Source organism: Theropithecus gelada, chromosome 6 (genome assembly GCF_003255815.1).
Source record: "Theropithecus gelada isolate Dixy chromosome 6, Tgel_1.0, whole genome shotgun sequence".
Classification (NCBI taxonomy): domain Eukaryota; kingdom Metazoa; phylum Chordata; class Mammalia; order Primates; family Cercopithecidae; genus Theropithecus; species Theropithecus gelada.
This window is the reverse complement of record NC_037673.1, coordinates 6416936-6440393: the sequence shown is the minus strand read 5'-3', so window position 1 is coordinate 6440393 and position 23458 is coordinate 6416936. Positions and strand designations below refer to the sequence as shown.

At 46.1% G+C, this 23458-nt stretch overlaps 1 protein-coding gene across 1 annotated transcript in view; it reads right to left on the bottom strand.

The window, feature by feature from the left end:
• Positions 1-23458, bottom strand: part of TENT4A (terminal nucleotidyltransferase 4A) — a gene marked incomplete at its 5' end in the record, with an annotated part of 42774 nt that overhangs the window by 2493 nt on the left and 16823 nt on the right. Inside the window, 11 exons of the mRNA XM_025389384.1 lie at positions 1519-1683; positions 3381-3539; positions 4023-4195; positions 4885-4985; positions 6022-6148; positions 7860-8073; positions 10448-10576; positions 11746-11853; positions 14512-14632; positions 15632-15678; positions 16726-16849. Coding sequence (XP_025245169.1) covers positions 1519-1683; positions 3381-3539; positions 4023-4195; positions 4885-4985; positions 6022-6148; positions 7860-8073; positions 10448-10576; positions 11746-11853; positions 14512-14632; positions 15632-15678; positions 16726-16849 — 1468 coding nt within the window. The remainder of the gene's footprint in view (positions 1-1518; positions 1684-3380; positions 3540-4022; positions 4196-4884; positions 4986-6021; positions 6149-7859; positions 8074-10447; positions 10577-11745; positions 11854-14511; positions 14633-15631; positions 15679-16725; positions 16850-23458) is intronic.

The window sequence follows — 23458 nt, the reverse complement described above, 5'->3', positions numbered from 1 at the left end:
ATACCAGGACCAAACCACACAAATTCAGCAGAACCTCACTTCTAACTTGTTCTACTTATCCATAGAAATAAGAAGGTCCCTGGCCAGGTGCCAGTGCCTTATGCCTGTAATTCCAGCACTTTGGGAGGCTGAAGCAGGCAGATCACTTGAGGTCAGGAGCTCGAGACCAGCCTGACCAACATGGTGAAACCCCGTCTCTACTAAAAACACAAAAATTGGCTGGGTGTGGCGGCACACACCTATAATTCCAGCTACTCGAGAGGCTGAGGCACAAGAATTGCTTGAACCCGGGAGGCGGAGGTTGCAGTGAGCTGAGATCACACCACTGCACTCCAGCCTGGGGGATGGAGTGAGATTCTGTCCCAAAAAAAAAGAAAGAAGAAGGTCCCGGTCATGTTCTTCCCCCAACTGTGGCCTTCTAGAAACAAGCGAGTCACACGTGCCAGGGCCTGGTACTCTCGCCCTCAGCAGCCTGTCGATCCCGGCATGCAGCAGCCTGTGCTTGGGCTGCACCCAAAGCACATTCTCCGCACTGCAAAGTCCCGGCCAAGCAGACTGAGAGGAAACACACGCCGGCTTTAGGGAAGTCTCAGAGCAGGACAAACAGCAGGAGGAGGCTGGGAAAGCAAAGCCAAAATGCAACGAATGAGCTGCTGTGCGCAGTTGTTCTTTCACCCTGAATGTGTCTATCGGGGATGCATAAATCCAAGAGGAAATGTTCTATGACTTAACTCCTAAAAACAACCATCATACAACACAAGGCCAAAGACGCAAGCCTCAAGAATAAAACTTCCTGGCAAAGTAGGATTAGACAAGCAAAGGAGGAGTGGAGTAGAGTAAGAGGTGTGGACACCGATGAAAGTACCGAGCATCCGCACAGCCCAAGGGAACATCACGCATGACAGAGGCTGACCTGGAAGATCCTCGTCATGGCTCTCCCAATCATTCAGGTACTTCAAGAATATAGGAACCTAACGTGACCTGTTTTTTCCGTGCACACAGCTGGACTTGTGAGGAGCCACATGGGCAGGCATGCCAGGACCCTGCTGAGGCCCAGCACACAGCTCTGCCCACCCTGACGCTTGCTCCTACCCCAGGTGGGGATCAGGCAACGTGGGAATGACAGCAGCATACATGGGACATCATGGCAAGATCTGCTCTTGGTTTTATCATTTGCTTCTTAGAAACCAAGGTATTTAGCATATAAATGAATTATATAAATGGGAAAAGAAAAGTCTTCATTTTGAGCCTTATTTCAACTTTTAGTTTTATGCTAATCAGTTCAACAGAGGAATTAAGAGATGTTTGTGGCAACCAATTAAACTATATCTTACATCTTAAAATAGTTTAACTTTTTAAAGTTTTGTTTGGAAAGACAAGCAAACATGAGGCTGAATGACAAGAAAGCAAATTCCGTTTCAAATGATCTCTCTGGAATTCTCTTTGGAGGAGAAAACATTCAGCACCACCTCTCACACGGCGGCTTGAACAGGTGAACGCACCGGGAAAGAGCTATACCTTATGATACAGATGAGGGCTCGAGAGCGGGTTGGGGGACGCTGAGGGAATGGCCGGGGAAGACATGTGGTGGACGGCCTTCAAAGACGCAGTTCCTTCTACACCAGCTTGTCTGCAAGGAACAGGAGCAACCCCTAGGGTCGGTGGAGGTATAGTAAACCTGGTCTAGGAAGAAAACGACAGAGACAGCCATGGGTACCAAATCAATCACAGGAAAACCATCCGGCGCTTCTAAAGCTCAGCACAGCCAAAGGGCAGCTCATAAATGGCACAGTTGCATGTGGGCTCCATAAAGCAGTTTGTTTTACTATAACCTAACAATATTGTGCTTTGAATTAGAAATACCTCATATTCTGAAACAGCAATTAGAATATAAAGTATGCCCAGTAATCCAAGTCATAAAGTTTAAAACTCATTGAAGATCAAACGATTCAAAACATTAGCATCATCAGAATAACAACTGTCACCCCCGTGATGAATCCACGACTCACACACTGAACTCGGGGTCAGAGACCGAGACTGGCCCGACTGGTGGCCCAAGGGGCCGTGGGACGGCCGGCAGTTCCATCCTTGCCTGCTGTCCAGGTCCCGGGCTGCTTCTACATCAGCATCACCCATTACTGTCAGCAGCAGAAGCACACTAACAAGAACCCCTTTTCTCAGACTTGCAACACTGACCTCGTTGCATCCTGGCATCCCATGCATTTACCCCAACCACCTCTGGAGATCGACTGTGGACAAGAGTCTTCTTAGATAAGAACCTAGAAACCCTCAGCGTCCCTAGACTTCACGCTCGAACCACACAAGCAGCCGCAGAGCGTGGCTCTGGAGCTCAGCAGCCGCACTGGGCTCTCAAGAGCCCCAAGGCTTGTGGGTGGTTAAAACAAACACCTTTGTGACACACGGCCCAGGACGTCAGGGCCAGTGTGATGACCATAAAAAGGCAACCAAGTTTATCTGTGGTATAATTCATTTTAAGAGTGTAAATAATTGCCTCAGAATTTTACATTTATGCAGTAATTAGACACGTTATGGTGTCTGGCTGGGCCATGGCTCTGCTCATCAACTCTGTGGGTCATTACAGAGCCAGCATTCCAGAAGCTCTGCCAGAATCAGGGTGGATCCTGTGAGCATGTCTTCCCCAGAGCAGAGTGCAAAACTCCAAGAAATGAGTCAAGATACTTTTGCATATACCTACATAGTTTTATGCTCAAATTACACCCCACATTTCAGAAAATGGTTTTAAGTCAATTAACATGTTGGGTTTTATACCCACACATATTCCAGTGATGTATAATCGGAAGTAGATACAAAATTTAGTATTTATAAAATTCTCCTTTAGATTTCTAATTTTATCTAAATTTTAGAAACAGACAGTATATTCTAACAGAAAAAGCCTTAGAAAGTATGCCTAATTTGAAACATGAAAAAAGTCCAATAAGTTCACATTAAAACTTTTAAAAAGTCTCAACACTGAGATTCTGAGAGGAAGTAGGGACAAGTGTCTGGCGCTGCCTGGTGCCCGGCTAAGTGGGTCGCGACTAAGTCGCTCTCTCAAGATGACCCTCGACAGCAGTCTCATGCTGGGGCAGTGAGGAAACTTACAGGAAGGCAGTCGACCTGGCCCCCGTGAAAAGCTCGAGAACCACAAAACTCGAGAACCACAGTCTCCTCGCTGCTGAAACTATACATGGTGGGCCTCAACACCACAAAAAAGAGGATTTCCTAGAACAAGACAGCAATGGCCAAAGACTCAAAAAGTTACTCTTCGAATTCAAAGGACCATGAATCTCTAGCGCATATCACAGCTCGGATGCCCTTCCCGGGGCCACCGCCGGGAAGGGCACCAGAGGGCCACGTACCTGGTTGTTGGTTGTCATGATCAGTGTTCTGGAAGTGGTGGGCTGAGGTTTGCCACTGGGCATTGGCAAGGCGGTGGGTAAGCCGGCCATGAGAGGAGCTGGAGCTTGCAGACTGAACTGGTAAACACTAGGCGTTGTGCAGGGCGGTGTGTCTGAATCCTTGAACCCGGTACAAAAAACAACAAGGACAGCTGTACCACAAAGGTGCACTACTACTTCCTTCAAGCTATGAAAAGAAACGCCTGCCTCCAGGCTGGCTATGAAAGGTTATCTGAATTAAGTCTAACTTCTGAACGGGCAGCCCAAATCTACCCAGGCTTCCTTCAAGTAATTTCATCAAAACTGAAAAAGAATGTTAAAGGAAATACAGAAGAGATACTTGGATTTATTTATTTTTTTTAAATCTGTGAAGAGGATTACTGCCCTCGACAGCCGCATGAGCCAGACAGGTTCAGAAGGTTCACAGTGGGGGAAAGGAAGCCTGGTGCCAACATCATGGGGCTGCCCCCCACCCACTCCACACACATAAAAGGAAACAAAACCTGAGCAAAACTAAGGGGGAGATTTTAAGCTCACAGCTATGGACATTTACCAGAGACACAAACTATCCAACAGACACGCGGAGGAGGGGAGGGCACTCACAACGTCACTCCCAGAAAGTGAAGACACAGATGAGGCCGAGGAGCCTGAAGACAGGAGCTGGGGGCTGGACAGCGACAAAGTCAAGCGCTGGCCGTAGGGAGACTCGGGCTCTCGGTTCTGCGTCTGCTCCCCATTGCACGTGGCTATTCGCTCTTTAATCTTGATCCTGTTGTCTGTGGAGGGAAAAAGCCTTGGTTAATAACTCCTGAGAACTGTGGCGTGGAGCCGCCCCGGCAGCATCAGTCATGGGTTCTGCTGAGCCGGGAATGCTGCTAATGTGACTGACAAACCCAACATTAGGTTTTGCTTAATTTTAAAAATTATAGTCAATTAGTTATTGGAAAACATTAAACATGCTTGTAACAACTTAGGTATGCAAATCATCTTCAAATGTGAACTTTCTAAAATCTAAATATAGATCAAGTATTTTTTATGAAAATTTGGCACCCATATAAGGATGTACTGTAAGCACAAATAAATACACACTGGATTTCAAAGACTTAGTACAAAAAATGGCTATAAGATATCTCAATCATTTTTATGTTGATTACATGCTGAAATGTTAATATTTTGACTTCAGCTGAATAAAATCTACCAAAATTATTTCACCTGTTTCTTTTCACATTTGACACGGCCCTAGAAACTTTGAAATTCTATGTGTGGCATGCATTTGAAATTCTATGTGTGGCATTGTTTCTACTGGACAGTGCTGCTCTAGATCTTATTGTGTTTTTAATTAATGCTCATCAGAAAAACTAGCTATTTTCTTAATTTGACCAATTTACCACAAAGGAATAGAGACACTTCTGCATGAACACGCCAGCCAGTGGTTAGGATGAACACAAATGAATTAATCTCTCACCCATCCCCGGCGACGGGTGGGCTTTGCTGCCCCACTTCTCTTTGATCCACCTCCGGTAGTCAATTACCTCCTGAGTTACTTTGATGATTCTTCCTAAAGTACTGCAAAGGGACATTGTTGGAGATCAACAGAGTACAACAGGTATCAGGGAGTTAGAACCCCTCTTGAGCAGTTACCTTATATACCTTATACCCCTAACAGATCATCTCACTAGGTGAAGGACAGTAGGAAGGGAGCTAAAATACATTTACAAATATATATGACTTCTAATGATTCAGCTCCAGCACACCCTGGATCGTAGTACAGAAGACCACTGTGAAATGCAGCTCCAAGTAGGGGAGCGTGGCCTTCCCACCCTCGATGGTCACACAGTGCTGACATTTCACTTCCCACTGCACAGGCAAGAATGGAGATGGTACCGAGATGAGTGCCCCGCATGGGGCCCAGAGCTCCGCCTGAAAACACCGAGCAGACAGCGGCTCAGGAACACACAGAGCTCCAGCACCACCAGCGCCTGCAGCAGCTGCTGAGCCAGGCCTCGAAACCTGTTTATTCCATCATCCACCATGGAACAGATTTCTCAAACTGTTTCAAATTCCACTCTTGACGACCACGTTACTCTTCCTTCCCATTCCTATCTCATCTCCCACCCCCTCCAATCCCACCACTACCACCACCACAGCATCATCTGGGTCAGAAGTAAATACCTCTGACTACATTTTGGGACTGTAAAAATGGCCCAAAATGTAGAACAAGGGACGAGTGTACATAAGAGAAGATGGTAGGGACTGGGTGATCAGATACATTCACTTAGAAAGTGAATGTTTATGCTTTCAAAGCTGGAGAAAAAGCATCATGTTCCAAAGTTTTGAAAGCTAGAAATCACCTCTCCAAAACAAAAGACCCTGAAGAAAATGTCAAATCTCCAAGAAAGAAATTTTCAACTCTCAACCATGGATGAATCCCATACAGCCATCCCACATTCCTAGAAGGCCTTCCTTCACCAACATACCCAAATTCTACTGAAATACGGCAGAACATCCCTTCATAAATTCCATGGAGGTAAATGACACAGGAAAGGGGTAACTACCATCCCACAGGCATGCTGAGCCCAGACACAGACACGCAACCCATTACCTTTCGGCGTCTCTGTTTGGATAGGACCTGGCCAGCGGTGACACGGCATGGCTGAGCACTATGTAGGCATAGTCGAAGACCTGCTTCACCTGCATGGCGCCATAGGAGCTCCGGCCAACATCATTCCCTGCAGCAAAAAGGCTATGTCAGACTCTCCCCACACGCACATCATCGTCCACATTTCAGATCTTGTCATACAAGTGACTCTGAAGCAGGCCCTCACCAGCAAAGCCCAGACAGGCGAACACAATGGGCACGCATGGCAGTCGGCACTAGCAAAGGCCCTGTCAATCACCATACACAGGGCACGGTCTGTGAGTGCCGAGGGGCCTGGTCTGCATAATCACTGCCCACGTGCTCACGGCCCACCTCATGAAGGCAGCTGCCATTCACAGACGGAGCGACAGCTCACAAAAAGCCCACTCTCCAGGTGGCAGACACACAAGGAAGCCAAAAGCTACCATTGTGCAGACCGGAGCACTGACCCAGTGTGATCGCCGATCTGACAATCAGGAGGCCTCACAAGGCAGTCAGAAGGGCAGCTAGCCCCAAGTGCACCCCAACTCAGTCAAGACTAACGGAACCTGCAGGAAGTGAATCCTTTAGAATGGAATGTGAATTCTCATGTGTGGAAAACTGGGACAGCAAATCAAAGAAATCTGTCACAGAAGTCACCAAGGAAGTCAGTCAAGAGGAGCTTACTTTTCATCAGAAAAGCACTGTTTCGAATTTTAATCTACATACAACTCATTCTTCACAATCAGGTTAAGTGTAGACTTTTTTTAAAGGACATATATTGTAAGTACTGGAATTTTATCTTTTCTAGGTTTATATTATATATCTCAATGATTATGTGGGTCTTTGTTTTTTTGAGTACATTTCAGTAGACACTTGAAGACAATGGCAATGTCTCCAATGTGACTGATCCAACAGACAAAAAGATGGATGATACACTGCCACACCGTGCTACCAAAAAAACCACTCAAGAGCCTGCATAAATCACGCCATCTACAAGCAACAACAAAACACATCAGCCAATGTGTTTTCCCTGAGATGATCTTTAGGAAATAAAGTCAAAAGCCAAGTGACTAACAGGTTTGCGTTGTGGGATGTGTTCAACATGATAACAATAATAAACATTAATATCCATATACGAAAAAAGTGGAGAAATGCATGTCCAAATAAAGGGATTATGGCATCTACTGTTTTTCTATATTACATACTTCTGGGAAACAAATGATTTAGAATGAATACGTAATACTTCTGTAATCAGAAAAAAAAAGATTTTCCTTAATTCTGCTTTATTACAGAATGTAAACAGTTGGAAAGACAAAAGTTAATTAGAAGCATTAAATAAGGATTTCTCAAAATGTCATTATTAACTGGTTAGTATAAAAGAAACCTGTGGCTGGGCATGGTGGCTCACGCCTGTAATCCCAGCACTCTGGGAGGCCGAGGCAGGTAGATCACAAGGTCAGGAGATCGAGACCATCCTGGCTAACATGGTGAAACCCCATCTCTACTAAAAATACAAAAAATTAGCTGGGAGTGGTGGTGGGTGCCTGTAGTCCCAGCTACTCAGGAGGCTGAGGCAAGAGAATGCCGTGAACCCGGGAGGCGGAGCTTGCAGTGAGCCGAGATCACGCCATTGCACTCCAACCTGGGCGACAGAACGAGACTCTGTCTCAAAAAAAAAAAAAAAAAAAAAAAAAGAGAAACCTGCATCAAGAGCAAATGAATTGCCCGAGGCTCTCAGAGCCCCAACATAGCCCCCGCACCTCCCCCTCACCCCCCGAGGCTGGCCTAGCTCCCAGCAGTGGAGGCCGGGGAGCCCTTACCTGGCAGCAGGGGGTCCTCAATGCACAGCATCGACGGTCTGTACCCGCTGGTCATGGCTTTCATGATCTCCTCTTTGGCAATATAGGCACCTCCTTCTTTGATTCTAATACCGGTTTTCAAGTAATTAAAATTTCTCCCATAGAGTTCAAAAAATTCTACAAGAAGCATTCCAAGGTTTTCATCAGCTCTCCGGGCATCAATTCTTGGATGCAACTGTAAAAGCAATGCACCCACAATTTGTATGGATTCATGGCATGTTCTAAAGAAAATAGGATACAACGAAGTCTGCCGTCCAGCAGCCTCTTCAACGCAATACCAGTGAGAGGCACTCGCTCACTCACCAGCACCACGAGGAAGCCTGAACAGCAGCCTCTTCAATGAGGAGTGTTCAAAAGGAATACAATGTACTAATCTCAATTTTATTGTTGTTTAATTTTTGGAATTGTTAATCCATACAGCAAACTTCCTGCAAACACAGATACCTGATTAACCAAATATTGGCAAATAAGTTGACTATATTCTGCATAACTTAGTTGTCTGGATGGTCGATGTAATTTCAGATTCTCACCGTCCTAATTTCGTTATGCTGAAGTACAACCAACAGGGGTCAGTGTTAGACTGAACAGTATGGCGGTATCACGTAAAACCAGAAAGTGAAATGACTGATTTCAGCTGAGTATAGGTCATCAGTATTACATCATAATATTTATAGCAAGTTTCCATCCTGCTTGCACACAGATGAGCACCACTCTCAGTTCAGTGCCATATCGTCTTCAAAAAAGGCATTGGGCTTGTTCTGAACTAAACCACTGTCCACCACACCTCCTGAGGGTCGTAATTCTCAGCTGTCCAGACCTGCATTGCCCACATGTCTATTTAAATGAACTAAAACAAATTAATTAAAAATCCAGCTTGTTGCTCTCACCAGCCACACTGCAATACTCAGTAGCCACATGTGGCACCAAGCCCCTTGCCGGACCATGCAGAAGTGGCCGTCACCATCACAGAGAATTCTATCGGACAGTGCCAACTAGAAAGGGATGGACAAGGGCACATGAGAGAAATCCCTCAGAGAAGCACGGTGCTTGAAACTATTTATAACACAGAGTGCCAGGAGGAGCTGCAGCTTGAAAGCATACAAATGTTTTTAAGTTTCAGAAGAATCCCGGAGTTCTCTGCATATTTCCACCACACAAGAGGAGGATTCCAATTCTGGCATCACCTTCATTCCCTTCCTTATTCCTTGTCTTTTAGCCAAAATCACATATCCAAGAACCTGGCCAGTGGCAGGGTGGGCCTCCTCCCCTCACTCAGTCAAGAAACTCAAATGTTGCCACAGTCACACCGCTGAGGCAGGACAAGCTCTGGGCACTGGACAAGGCACAGGGATGTGGCAGTGAACACAGGAATCCGACTCATGCTATGGTGGCCTCCTGTGGGGTCACAGGATCACTGAAAGGACCCCCTGAGGGGGTGGCAGGAGGCCCTGGGCCCAGGCACACATGGCACATGCATGATCAAAGTATTAAGTAGCTGTTGTTACTACAAGGCCATGAAAATAGTGCAAGTCAGGAGTATACTAGTAAAGAACAGAGGCCCATGTTTAGTTCAAAATAATGTCCAAAAACTATGGAAGAAAGGCTATACACTAACGGCCACATCTCAGAGGGGAAAGTGAAAACAGGACAGTGTGACCTGAACTGTAAGAAAACAGACATGGAATTCCATTTTCACTACTCTTAAAGCATCTCTGCAGAGACAGACCAAGGAAGCTGCGATCATCACAGGTGGTTACCCAGTGGTTCTACTATCATAGCATTCATGACAGTGAGAACATTACCAAATCATGAACAGAAACGGCTCGCTCAGCACAATCACAAGTACAACATTAATGGTAAACATGGACAAATCCAGTTGTGCAGCTAAATTATATAGGCAAGATTTTGTAAAGAACAGAATTCTTCACTCAAGAAAATATAAACACAATACTGTTTCAATTAGAGATGATTTTAAATGTTTAAAAAGTGTTAAGTACAGTTTATCAATACATCACAGCATTTAACAATATTTTTTAAAACACATCTGTTTTCTGATAGATTTTCCACGTTACTCAACAAAATAAGGACCACATATAATTTCAGACAAAATAATGAGGTTTCATCAATTGAGAAACCAATCTTGTAAATCCTTTTCTCATATGTGGTACCAAACTTTATTCTGAGACAATTTTTTTTCAATATAAAATCACAGGCAAGCACCAAGAAATGTTTATTGTTTACCATGAAATGGACATTTCTAAATATAGAGAACTCCTTGAGCTTGCACTGATGTGCACTGGACCCACAGAACCAGATGGGCACCCCCGCACTAACAGTTACACCCAGTACAAAATGAGCTACAAAGGAGCCTCCAGAAAGGTGCATTGATCAAGAGGGTTTTAATATAAGAATCAGAAATCAGCCTCTAACAAATTGAAACAATATAGTAAAAGGAGAGCAAAGGCTGCTGGAACCCACAGGACAACTGGCTGGAAGAGTCTACTCTTACACATGTCTCAACAGAAACGGTCTCAAGAAAGCATACGTACCTGTAGAAAGCTAATGGCCATTAAAATTAGGCTGTATGAGCTAATTCCACCTGTAAAAACTTCATTCAGGTCCCTCTGCAGAAGGAACTGTTTCAATACTAAAATCAAGTAAGGCAGCAATGAATATTTCTGTAAATTCCAAAAGAAAAAGATTTATTGAGTAATTACCATACTTTCAAAGAGATTTCACATAGCAAATTACACAAGACAGAAAGGAACGTTTCCTCCATCCTCTTGCCCATCTGAAGACTCTCAGTAAGTCTCAAACTTTGGTTGGGAGACGCTAAGAATTAATTTCCTGAGGGGCTTGTGAAAATCGAGACTGTGGAGCTCTCCCTCGGTTATGACTCAGCAGGGGTGCACCCCCACCATGAAGAGTCCACAGGCACAAAGGAACTCAAGGCAAGACCAGCGCGTTCGCTGGAGTATTTATGTGCTTGCTACGCAGGCCGTGAGGACAGTGGGGGCCTCCGGAGCAGGAGAGCAGAGTGAGGGTGGCAAGGAAGGCAGAGCGGCAGGAGATGACAGGAGGGAGGGAAAGCCTGGCTGCTGCTGTCCGTGTTGTGCTGGGGGCAGACGTGCTCCTTCAGACCAGATGACAAGGGGGAAGGGGGAACCTGAAGGGCAAGGCCCTTGAAAATGGAACAAGACGGGACCAGATTGCAGGGGTGGATTTGCCCCTGCTAAGGACTACAACGGCCTCTACTGTAACAGGATTTGCCCCTGCTAAGGACTGCACAGTCTCTACAGTAACAGGAAGAAGTCACGACCACCCAGGGGTGGGTCTGCCCCTGCTAAGGACTGCATGTCCTCTACTGTAACAGAAGGTCACGACCACCCGTTTAAGACCATGAACATGGTCAGAGTCCCAAATACATCAGCTCAACCAAATCTCTCTGCCCATCCTCAGGCACTGAGACCACCCAAAGTGAGTATATCTAAGACAGTTCATGATTTATCAACTTCCACTGGACCCCTGCGCAAAACCTGCGAATGAGGCACGCTGAGCTAGAAGCAGTCTCTTTGTAATAACTAGAAACAACATTTTAACAAAGCCCTCTAAAATAATTGTCAACTTTATAAAATGGTTACTCAAGAAAAGCAAATTTTAAAACCAGCTATGTAATTTCAAAGTATCTCTAGAAATAGCATTGTAGGAGAAATAATGTAAGTGTAGTCTGTATTACGAAAGACCCCTGTGGGCAGCTGACAGCTGTAAACATCTGTAGGAGAAAGGCCGCCGAGCATAAGCACTCCAGTCCTGCACTTTCGCTGCGCGAGGTCACCAAGCACAGTACCTTCATGTAATTCTTGATGAACTCCGCTGCCCGGACGCCCGTCTCCATGTTAAAGCTGATGTCAACTTTCACTTCAGTCTCCTGATCTGTGAGCTTTATTATTGGTACCTGTAAAGATTTCATTTTAAGAACTGCTTTAATATGCAGGACTCTCCACAGCCAGGCATCAAAATGCTGCAAAGCTGTACAGAGGTTTGGTGTTTTTTCTTAGTAATGAAAGGGGGTCAGAGAACATTGTCAGCATCAGTAGTCCCTGAATCCAGGACAACTCCCAGGCCCCAGCCCCTCACAGCAAGGCCCACGTTCTGTCCCGCCCCTGCAGCCCTGCATCAGCACCGGAGGTGACCCAGCATCAAAGAGAAGTGAGGGGAGGGAGCCAACAGGGAACATGATGAGTTAGTCTCTGCCACGCCCACCCTACGTGCTGGGATGGGGAGAGGTGCCTGGCCCCCAACTTCTATTTGGTCGAATTTTTGAAATAATTTAATGTAACTTCAAAGCCATTTTTTAAATTGTACGTTATACTGATATTGTTTCTCCAAACAATACTGATATTGTTTATCTACTTTGGGTTTTCACTCTTTAAGATAATTTTACCAAAAAAAACTTTCCCCTAAAAGATTCAGCAAATAAAGGGCTATTTTAGAAATACTCTCCCCAACAAGAACTGTCACCAAATGGCACTCAAAACCTGCCTGAGCAACTGTCCAGGCCACACTCACGCCCCACCGCCCACCCCACCAGTGAAACTGTGTTCTTCCAGGAAAAAAGGCAATGTCTGGTTTCCTTCAGCCGTGAAGCATTAAAAACGGAGTTCCTTTAACCAAAACAATCAGGGTCTGATGAAAGGTTTAAACACCAGTGAAAGGCAACACAGGGACGGGGCATTCAGTACACACCTACTCTGGGCTTTAATGTCTACACTTGAGGGCAAACCACCAAGGACTCAGCGTGTGAGGACAGGCCAGTGGGGCCAGAGTCGCCTGGACGCCACTGCAACCACCAGACAGGGTAAGCTCTGGGGGCCAGCACATTCTAAGAAGGCAGAGAAACAAAATACTTTCCCAAAGAACTCATCAGAAACTGCTTTGGAAGAAGTCAACACTCGATGGCTATGCCTTCCCCGACACCCAGAGTTCAGGAAGCAGCTTCCTTTCCATCTCAGGGACTCCTCCCCACAGTCACTCCTGCCACTCTCCTGCCCTACTCTTGCACACACTCACTCACCGCAGCAACCCCAAATCCTGAGGTGAGGAGTAACACTGGAACATTCAGTTTTGGGTTGTCCTTCCAAACAGACAAGCTTTCACCTTAAACTCAGCCCTCGCCCCGGGGCTCTTGTGCCCATGACAGACCGGCTGCATGGTGAGGACGGTCCCTGGAAAGGAGCAGTGGCAGGCTCCAGGCTCTCCCTGCAGTCTACACTGGCCTTCAGGCAACAGAGGAAGAGGTACTTAGTAGCCAATATGCGACAGTAATGAGGTCACTGGGACGAAGCAGTTACTGCAACAACTGCTCAACCTACTGTGTGTCCTCAGGACAACCGCACCTTAGTTCTCTACTCCAAAGGTGGTCGCCTGGTCAGGATTCCCATCCACCTCCCCGCTGCCCCTTGGCACACACAGAGGAGCAGCAGACAACAGCGGCCTGGGCTAAACGCAGGTGCTGCCTCGCACTGCCGCCAACCCACGTTGGGCTAACTACCTCACCTCTCTGCACCTGTTTCCTCACCTGTAAAATGAGAAGAGCAACAGTGTCTGCTGATGAGAGTGGCTGGGAGAGCTAAGTGCAATAAGGCCCATAAGCATTTGAGAAAGTGGCCAGCCAGGGCTTGTCTCATGCTCATGAGAAGAGCCAACAGCCCCTTTTGGAACCTGGGCCTGGAGGGAGCCTCTGGTGCTGCCTGCTCTCTCTGGTCCACATGACAATGACGTGAGCACGTGTACTTCGTTAACTTTCACCAAGATGTGCACCTGGTACATGTGCACTTTTCAGTGCATATATCACGTTTTAAAATTTGCCCCCAGTCCCAATCAAAAGCACCTGACAAGGAATCACCTGAGAAGCATGTGAATGCCCCCTCCCCTACCACCACACAGGCAGGAGGAAGCTCCCACCTTAACTGACGCTCTGCTAAACACTAGGAGGATGTGAATCACACACTACATAAGTTGACACACAAATTTAAAAATGAAATGCTAGCCAGTCGCACAGGTGAGCTAAGAACTGTCATACGACAGGCAAGTACCTCCCAGTCACTGGGGGCTTAGAATCTTGAACACACTTCCCCCAAAGAGAAGAGGCTTTTCATATATGCATATATTTTGGAACAACGAAGGAACAGCTAAGTTGTTCCTCTTGAATTTAACGTAGCAAATGGTAATCATAAAAACCATGGTTTAATCATTGAGCCAAACACTCCAAAATGGGCAGCACCTGAATGTCAGTGTCCGCTTTCAGATATGACTCTCCTTTCCTATTCATCCTAACATGAGTAGACACAATCATATATTTTCATTCCAAGAACAGTTTAACGGGCTCACAAATCCCAAAAGTTCAGACTCACTAAACATGTTCTCAGTTGGTGATCATGACTATAAAACAAAAACATAAAACACTTGTCTATACCAGAAGCAGATTAATCATCGAAACCATAGCCAATAACTGTGTAAAATACCACGAGCTCGTGACACAGGCGTATCCTGTAACCACCTGGGATGTGACGAGGCTCCTGCCCAGACAGAGGGGCCAAAGCCAGGCACTCACCGTAGCCTTGTCAAGGACTTTGATGGAACACGGCTCAGCTACATTGTGCTTCCGCAGGGCTTGCTCCAGCAGCTGTAAAGGAGGACGCTCCCATTTCCCGAAGACCACCAGGTCTATGTCGCTGACAGAAGAAAATGCACGTCAGCCACTGCTCCCCTTACCACAGCCTACACACTCATGTGGGCAGGATAAGCACCACCGCACATGTGCCTGCGTCTCCCCCAAAGGCCAAGACACAATCTCACTAGGCTATGGCCCCTAAGGAAGTGAAATGCAGTTCATAAACTACAGCAAGTCCTCGCTGAACTGAAGGGAAGACTTCCATAAGATGGAAAGCAAAGGTTAAATGATTCTCCCAACAGCACTAGGTATGTGAGGGGATTCAGATGAAAACGCCTGCCCCCAAAGCAGGCTGAGGCCCCGCTCTCCCAGCACCTACTCCAGCACTACCTACACTGGATCACTCCTGCAGACTCAGGGATTCCTGGATACCCGAACCTGTTCAATTACCCATTGGCCCTGCTAACATCAACCCCCAAATCCTGAGATTAGAGCCTCTTCAGCCTCCAAATGCTAACTAGCAGTGGGTTAATAGAAGGTAAACTTTTAATGAGACAGTGCACGGAAATTTATTTGGATATCAAGAATCCTTAATGAGAAAATACCAGTTTACATTTTAGAATGCAAACTTGTTTGACATTTTCTTACCAGGTAAAAACCCTTAGAAAATACTATTTAAAGAGAATTTTGCTTGAATCTTCATTAAAACATAAGATCAATTTTTCAAACACATGTTCTAAAGTATCAGCAGAATGTCTTCTATTGCGTTTACTTCCCACAGTCCTCCCACCTGTCTTCTTCACGTTTCCAGCACCCAGCATTTTTGCACCCCAACAAATTAAGTGTGAGGCAAAATGCAAAGCAATGAATTCATCATAACACTAAATTAAATCTTTCTGCCAATTTCCTTCTGTAACCACAGTCTTTTCCTTCAGCTGGCCTTTTTCGCCTTAGACTCAATTACAAAGAATCTACTTGTAGCCCTTAATATCGCCCAGACACCATCCCAGCCTCTAAATAAGCACAGACACTAGCCCATGCCATGCAGTCTGGTACTCACCTAGTTGGAAGATAGAGACCTGTACTAAAGCTGCCAAATATCTGTACCTGAAAGAAAGAGAGGTTGCTTTAAAATGTATACCACAAACCAAGCAGTCACACTACCATTACTTCTTACTACAAGAAAGCCCTCACTATACCCTTGGGTAAAAAATAAAACTACCTTGGAAACTGATGGAGGGGACTGTGTAACAATTAACCAGAAAATTCCCTTTAAGTTAAAGACGTGCCCCAAAAAGGAATGTTTAAAAACTCTAAGTTAAGAGGTGAAACAAGTTTCGTCTTCACCCTACAACCCTTCAAAGCTGAGGACTTTCCAGAGCTAGCTTTGAACCCTTCAACCTCTTCTTAAACCCACAGCTAAGGCACTGGGGCAGGGCCTTGTCCTAGGGCTCTGAAGTTTAAAGCCAAAAATATGTATCATTTTTAAAGAGGAGCAGAAAACTGGGTCGTCCTTGCCCACCACCAACCAAGAGCACACATGCCCCTCACAGCTAGAGCATGGCCAGCCCTGCCGGTCCCCTGAGCCCAGCCAGCAGCAGGGAAGGCTGCTGAGCAGAGCCAGCCAGGGGCAGGCTTCACACCGCCTGCACCAAGCATTCCAGAAGGCCCCTCTCCACATGTCAAAAACACTTGTTCCTTCACCGCAAGAGTGGTGTGTGATGAGGGAACACTTCCAAGTTTTACAAAAATGAACACATTATATGCTACCATGTGTGGTGGTGGGGAAGCAGGGGTGGGTGACAGGGCGAAATTTCTAAATTTAAGGTGAACTTAAGAGAAACAATCACATCATTCTCCCCGCTCCAAAAAAAAAAAAAAGTCCCTCAGCCAATGGTCCTCGCACTTGAGTGTGCGCCAGTGTCACACAGACCCGCGGCCACCGCAGCTGTCGAAGGCATCAGGTGCAGGTGGGCCGGGGGCCGTGCATTCCTAGCATTGCAGGCGACCTGGCCTTCTCAAAGCACACTTGGAGAACTGCTTCCTCGGGCCAACGGGAAAAGGTCTCTGTGGATCCAGCCGACCCATCACCACAGGGCGTTTAAATTTACTCACACATGACTTGTGGCACAGAACCCCAAAGAACATACTCACATCAGCCGTCGGCCAAAGGTCTTTAACAACAGTTTCGATCCGTTTCACCACCTCTCTTCTCATAGCTGCTTCTTCAGGACAAGGGGACATGAAGTTATAAAAGTCAATTATTTCCTCATGTAGTCTAATGGACAAAAGAGAAAACATAATAGAGTTACAATGAAACGTCACCACGCTTTCTGTTCTGTTCTTACATTAGGATGACACTCAAACATATTTCTGGCCACGAAATTCAGTTTCATTTCTCCTCTGAAAGTATAAAATGAAAACTCTGTGTTCAACAAACTTACACAGTATGACTTAGCAACACTAAACAAGTGAATTTTGTCAATTCCAATTATCAATAAATTTACAACTGGCCTTTAAAGATTTATCAAAAAAAAATCATCTCAGTGATTCTGCACTGAAAAAAATGAGAGAATTCCATCCAGGAAGTGTGAAAGCAGCTTTCCAATGAATGTGGCACAGTCGGGCACAGGTCTGAGGGTGGGACCCAGCTCCAGTGCATGTCCCAAGGCCCCATCAGCACCTCCCTGAGTAATTCAGCTAAGGAGAATGGGAGGGACTGAGAATGGGCCAAGGTGTGGGGAAGGAACACGTGAACAGGAAAAAAGATATGTGAGTCCTCAGGGGCCCGGCGGCCCAGGTCGCCCAAGCTACCTGGTGACCATCCACTAAATCCAGGTTCCATCTGCCAGTCTCAGCAGAGAGAAACAGGGTCCCTGGAGGCAGAAAAGTTGATCTAATTCAATACTCAAGTATTCTCTCCTTAAGAGGCCAACAAGGAGGTCAACAGCCAGATGCCTGTGGGATAGGAGTAAGTAGGGCCTCTGTCTCTCTTAACAAAAAACTAAAGCACTGTTTTCAAGCACTAGGAGCAAGGCCTGGAAGACGCCTCATGCCACCACCTCAAAGGTGCTGATGTCCTGTCACCCCATGGGCTCCAAGAGCTGAGGTCAGCCCTGTGGTCAGTGGCACCAGCCTATGTCATGAGTTAAGGCTGAAGCCTACACCGATGACTGCAGGAAAAGTGCTGTCGTCCTCCTTTCCTTTAATAGATTAATTAAAGATGGAGAGAGGAGAAAGCAAATTATCCAGTCCCAGGAATTATAACAAATCAAACTCATCTGCTTCCTTAATGCTAGGACTCCTAGGAATTATAACAAATCAAACTTGCCTGTTTCCATTCTAAGTTTCACTAATCAAGCAAACAGCAGAAGACAAAACAGGGCCAATGAACAGCGGGCAAAGTGGAAGCATATAGCACCTCTTACAGGACCCGCCAGGGGTGAGTCCAAAGGTGAGTGGCCCCGCGTCAGCCTACAGTTTGGCTCTTGTGTAAAGTTAATTTCAACTGTCTCTCACCTGAAGTATCGCCACTTCCCACCCTGCCAAAAAAGTCATTTGGAGGAAGCATTCCAAACTGCCCATAGAGGGTTTAAGGCTAGGCTGCAAGCACACATGAGACTCCAGTAGCAGCAAATAAATGCTGGGCACCCTTGCTCATGAAGCACCTGCAAATCAGGCCATCCCTGCAGCCTAATTTTATCTATCACATTTAATTTAAAAAAACATGTGTCTGGATGCGGTGGCTCACACCTGTAATCCCAGCACTTTGGGTGGCTGAGGTGGGTGGATCACGAGTTCAGGAAATCAAGACCATCCTGGCTAAAATGGTGAAACCCCACCTCTAGTAAAAATAGAAAAAAAATTAGCTAGGCATGGTGGCACGAGCTTATAGTCCCAGCTACCCGGGAGACTGAGGCAGGAGAATCACTTGAACCCAGGAGGCAGAAGCTGCAGTGGGCCGAGATTCTGCCACTGCATTCCAGCCTGGGCAACAGAGCAAGACTGTCTCACCCAAAAAAAAAAAAAAGGTAAGAAAACACGTCACCCTAACTATGGTCCCAATTCAGACAGCCACCAGTCCAGCTGTTAATAGATCCCAACATTAAAATATTTTTTCCAAACTGAACAAACTACAAGAGCTTTGAAGTAAAGCTTCTATCTTTTCAACAATTACTGAGCACCAACTACATACTAGGCATTTAACTATCTTTTCTACCCGCTCAGTAGGCCACTTTAAAGTCTGAGATGTTACCTAAAATTTCCTACCACTTAGTAATGTAAGCAGGACTAGATATGGCACGTTAGCAGGTTAATATCCACCCCAGGGAAGAGCCACAGGCCAGCCTCTCTCCAACAGCAAGAGCGTCTGGGTGGACCCCTTTACCTTCACCAGTCACTATCACTGTCACTGCAGAGAGCTAGGCACAGGCCTGGGCTCTCCATGAGAACAGCACTGGGAAGTCTGTCCACCTAAACCACTACACCACGTGGCCTCCTGTACCTCACAGTCCCGTTCTGAGGATAACAACAGGAGAAACTTAGAGAGATTCTAACAAAGATGCAGGCTTGGAATTATTAAATAATTGGCCCAAAGTCATGGAAGAATACCAAGGCTAGGATGCTAAAATTCTATCCACATCCCCCAGATTTAACTCATTAAAGCATACTATAAACAGGGCATTCCAATTTGTCAAAATGCCACTCCAGGTTTCTGCCTGCAGAGTAGAATGTACTGTCAACTTTAAGTTCTACCTGAAGTAACAGCAACATCAAATAGCTTTCAGGACCTGTGCAGCCACATTCACCACCCTCCGGGGCATCCCCTACTATCAGGACATGCTCAACACTCCAGGAAAGGAAGAGTATGGAGATAACACCTGCTGCAATCTGCCTCAGACACACAAAATCAGCGTAACACCGCATCTGTTTTTGTCAAATGTCTGTTCCCTTGCACAGAGAGAAGAGGGGGTGGCCTGGTATTCCTCCCCTAAAACAGGAGAGATTAATGGCGAGGCGTGGCCTGCCCGTGCTCCTAGCAGAAAGGGGGCTCAGGGGAACACGGGGCCTCCTGACCTTGGCACTGTGTCCAAACAATGAGGGGCACTAATAACCACACCTGTCTGAAATTTGTAATAAAATGGACCTAAAAGTGAGCAACTGTTGTAACAAATATTAGATAATAAGAGCTAAGAACAATTTTGTTTTGCCTTTTCAGAACAGAAAGGACACAGCCGGCGGCCCGGCCATCCATGCCTCTTGGATAAGGGAGTCAGACAAGGCGGCTCTGGCGAAGCGCCCCACTGGCCCTTCTTCCAGGAGAGTGGGGACCAGCGAGGTGCCGCACGACGCCGGGACTGCGCACGAGGCAGAGCGTGAGACTGATGGTGGCCGCAGGACAGTACCAACCATCATCATAAAGCCTCTGGGCTGACCTGCAAAGTCCCCAGTCTGCCTTCCGCTTGGCTCTTTGTGAGGCCCTCAGAGGGTGAGGGGTGGGGGCCAGGCAGCGAGGGGGAACACTGACCAAACTGAGAAACAGTGCGCAGTTTAAGAGCAGCCCAACAAAACCCACATGAGGGCACTGCCCAGCCGTGCCCACCCAGCGGCCTCCCTGCAACCGCACGATCCTGGAGGCCATCTGTGGATGGACGCAATGGCTCACTGCTCCATCTCCGGTGCCCAGAACAGCGATTGCCTGTGCATGGAATGAATCAATCAAGTTTTGCTAAGATATTTTGCTGACCTTGTCATTGCTCATATACATTCTCTATAAAATGACATCTAAAATTAACATTCTGAAAATATTTTACCTCTGCACTGAATAATTTGATCTGTTAGCAGAAACCATTTAAATGGCCAACTATCCCTTTAAAAATGTAAACAGTCACTAAGTGTTTTGGATTATCTCATTCAATACTAACATTGCCAGGACTTTTCACTGCCTTAGAAAGCTGTGCACATACCTTCACAGAAAAGCCTTGCTGACCACAGACCATGCCACCAGTGCCAACTACGACATACCTCCTTTACTCATCTATGACTTCAAATACTGAATATACCCACTGCTTCAATTCTCCAAAAGTCTGTTACAGAAGTACATCAATGAAAAGTTTTAATCATTTCTTCTCAACAAAACAGAAATAAGTTTAGTCTTATGTTCGCACATACCAAACCTCCACGGAATTTACAACTGGCAGGATGTCCGCATAAAAACCACACTAAAGTCTGCTATCCACAGACCAGTCATCAAAATCTTTTAAGAGCTCAATTTCAGTTCTGCTCACTAGTGTTCAGTCTCTAAATCGAAGAAATTTCTATGCATCGACCATAATAGAATATATCCTTCTACAGTGGATAACAGAGGTGGCATCTCAGAACCAGTAGGACACACTGACAGCCCGAGGCAGCCCCAAGGCCCTGCTGCCCCTCCGAGCATGCCATCATCCCCGTCCCCATGAGAAACGCTGGCGGCACGTCGGGAAGCAGTGCCAGCCGGGAGGCGGCCTGAGCACCCTCCCCTGCAGCCTCAGGCAGCCAGTGAGACCTGGGAAGTGCCTGGGAGGGCTTCTTAGGGAAGGAGCTGGCACATAGCCCTCTGGCCTCGCCCCCTACTCCTGACACATTAGGCTGGCACTCTCCAGCTGGGGGCTGCGAGTGGCCCAGGAAACTCCTTTATGATACAAATCTCATTCTCAGCGGAGGAGCTGAACGGACAAACTGAGGTGGGGCCGAAGGACACAACTCCAGGAACACTGCCCCCAGAACCAGGGGCAGAGCTTCCAACTGCTCTGCGGTGACTTCCAGCCTCGTCTTAGATTTTGTCACCATTTTGAGTTGGCTGTGGTGTAGAAAAGAAGTAGGATCTATAAATGAAGCAAGCCTCTGATGCTTGTCTCCGCGAAGTGAAATCCTGGGACATTAGCAAGCCTCCTGCCCCACACAGAGCAGGGGCAGCTTCCTGACCCATCACTATGGAGCAAACCCTGAATGATTCATTTCCTGGTTATCTTAAGAAAAAAGGAAACGGTGACAGCAGTTTTTTTTTAGTGAATTTTCATTTTAATCAAGAAACTACTAGAAAACAGAATTCTGAAGCATTATTTCCTAGTGTGCTTTACTAAAAATTAGAGAATAAAGTTCATTGAAAAACAACAAAAGATCACTCTTGTTTACAATCACTACCTTGCAAGAGTCCAAACCCATCAAAAGGTAACGACTGCCTTCTCCATTTAGTAAATTCCCGATTTTCTGCTTTTAGTACTAAAAAGCAAGATCAGCAATGTTTTCGTATTTTAGTTATCTGGTATATGCTTGCTGCATGTATTTATGAGACCCAACTTACTGAGCTATTTTAAGAGCAAAAGAAGGATCCTACAGTTAGAGAACAAAACTATATTATTCCATAGCTAATAAAGCTATTGATGAAAACAGATGACCCATTTCAGGACATGATTTTCGGCTTTAGAAGCTGAGCTAATGGGATTAACTGGTTTTCCAGTTTGTCCAAACTTGAATTAAAGCCAAAGCCAGGGAGGACTGGCTGGTTTTGAAGCTGGGGCCAAAGAGGTGAAGCAACTCCACCCGTCCCCAGCCTCACGCAGATAGGGCACTTCGTATCCCTCCCAGGGCAGAGCTGGCTCCTCCTCCATCTCAGCCCCAAGGCTCTGCCCTGCCTTCCCCACAAGGCACAATTTCTAAGTTGTTCAAAAGTGACTTTTTTGTAGTCTACCGAAGGACAGGCAGCTGCACTGCAGTAGGTAAAGAACAAAGGTACTAAGGGGCACAAAGGCAAAGGTGACAGCCCTGAAGCCAGGACAGCCTATGTAAAATAAAACACTTTAGAAAGAACAGTGGGGCCAGAAGCAGCACACCAAACACTTTATAACCCAGGTCTCTGGGTGGGGAACATACAGGAACATACTATGGGTTTGCTTGTCCAGGACGTTATCCTAGACTTTAAATCCAGTAGCTTCTTTTAAGCAAAGTGATGGTCAAAGGTCAGATATCATTCAATGTTTAAGGGAAAGGAAAGGTCACGAAAACGAACACGCCCTCCTCCGATCTGGATACAAGTTGTTTCCAGCCAGGAGTGTTGGCCCAGGTCTGCAGACCCAGCTAGTCAGGAGGCTGGTGTGGGAGGATAGGCTGAGCCCAGGATTCAAAGCTACAGTGAGTGGTGATTGCACCACTGCACTCCAGTCTGGGCACCAGTGCAAGACCCCATTTCAAAAAAAAAAAAAAAAGGCTTCAGCACCTTAAACCCACTGAACATGAGGAGCTGCACTCTGAAGAATGGACGCTTCCAGTCTCCCAACTCACTGAAATCTCACAGCTCTCAACACTCAGGTCTACAGTTCTGTCCATGTTAATTATGTGCCTCAGTTTACCTTTAACACCCCATTAAATCTCATCAATCCTGAATGCTAGGGAAAAAGTGATTTTACAAACTGCATGTGAGTTCAGTTCCCAGTTTTTTCCACTAAAACGTAAAATGCGACAGAAAATACTGGAAACTCACTGTTAATTTATTCTCTCTCTCTTCTCCTCCAACTCTTCCTTCAAAACCCTTAAAACGGGTGGTTTCTCAGAAATCGAAGTTCCTTACCTCAGCTCCACAATGTTCACTATGCATTTTTGCCCAAAAAAACAATGTCTTAGTGAAAATACTTGGAGTTAACCACTGCAGTTTTGTAGATTTTGTAACATGCTTTGATGCTATTACACCAAAACCACAACTGATTCAGACACTACTACGTTGCACTGATAGGGTCTGGATTAATATTTAACTTTAGGAAGAGTGGGTTGCTAGAGCAAATCTCAAGTACAGCATAATGAGGGAATGACTGCATTGCTTCTATTTTGAGGGATCAATGATCCCCTTTAA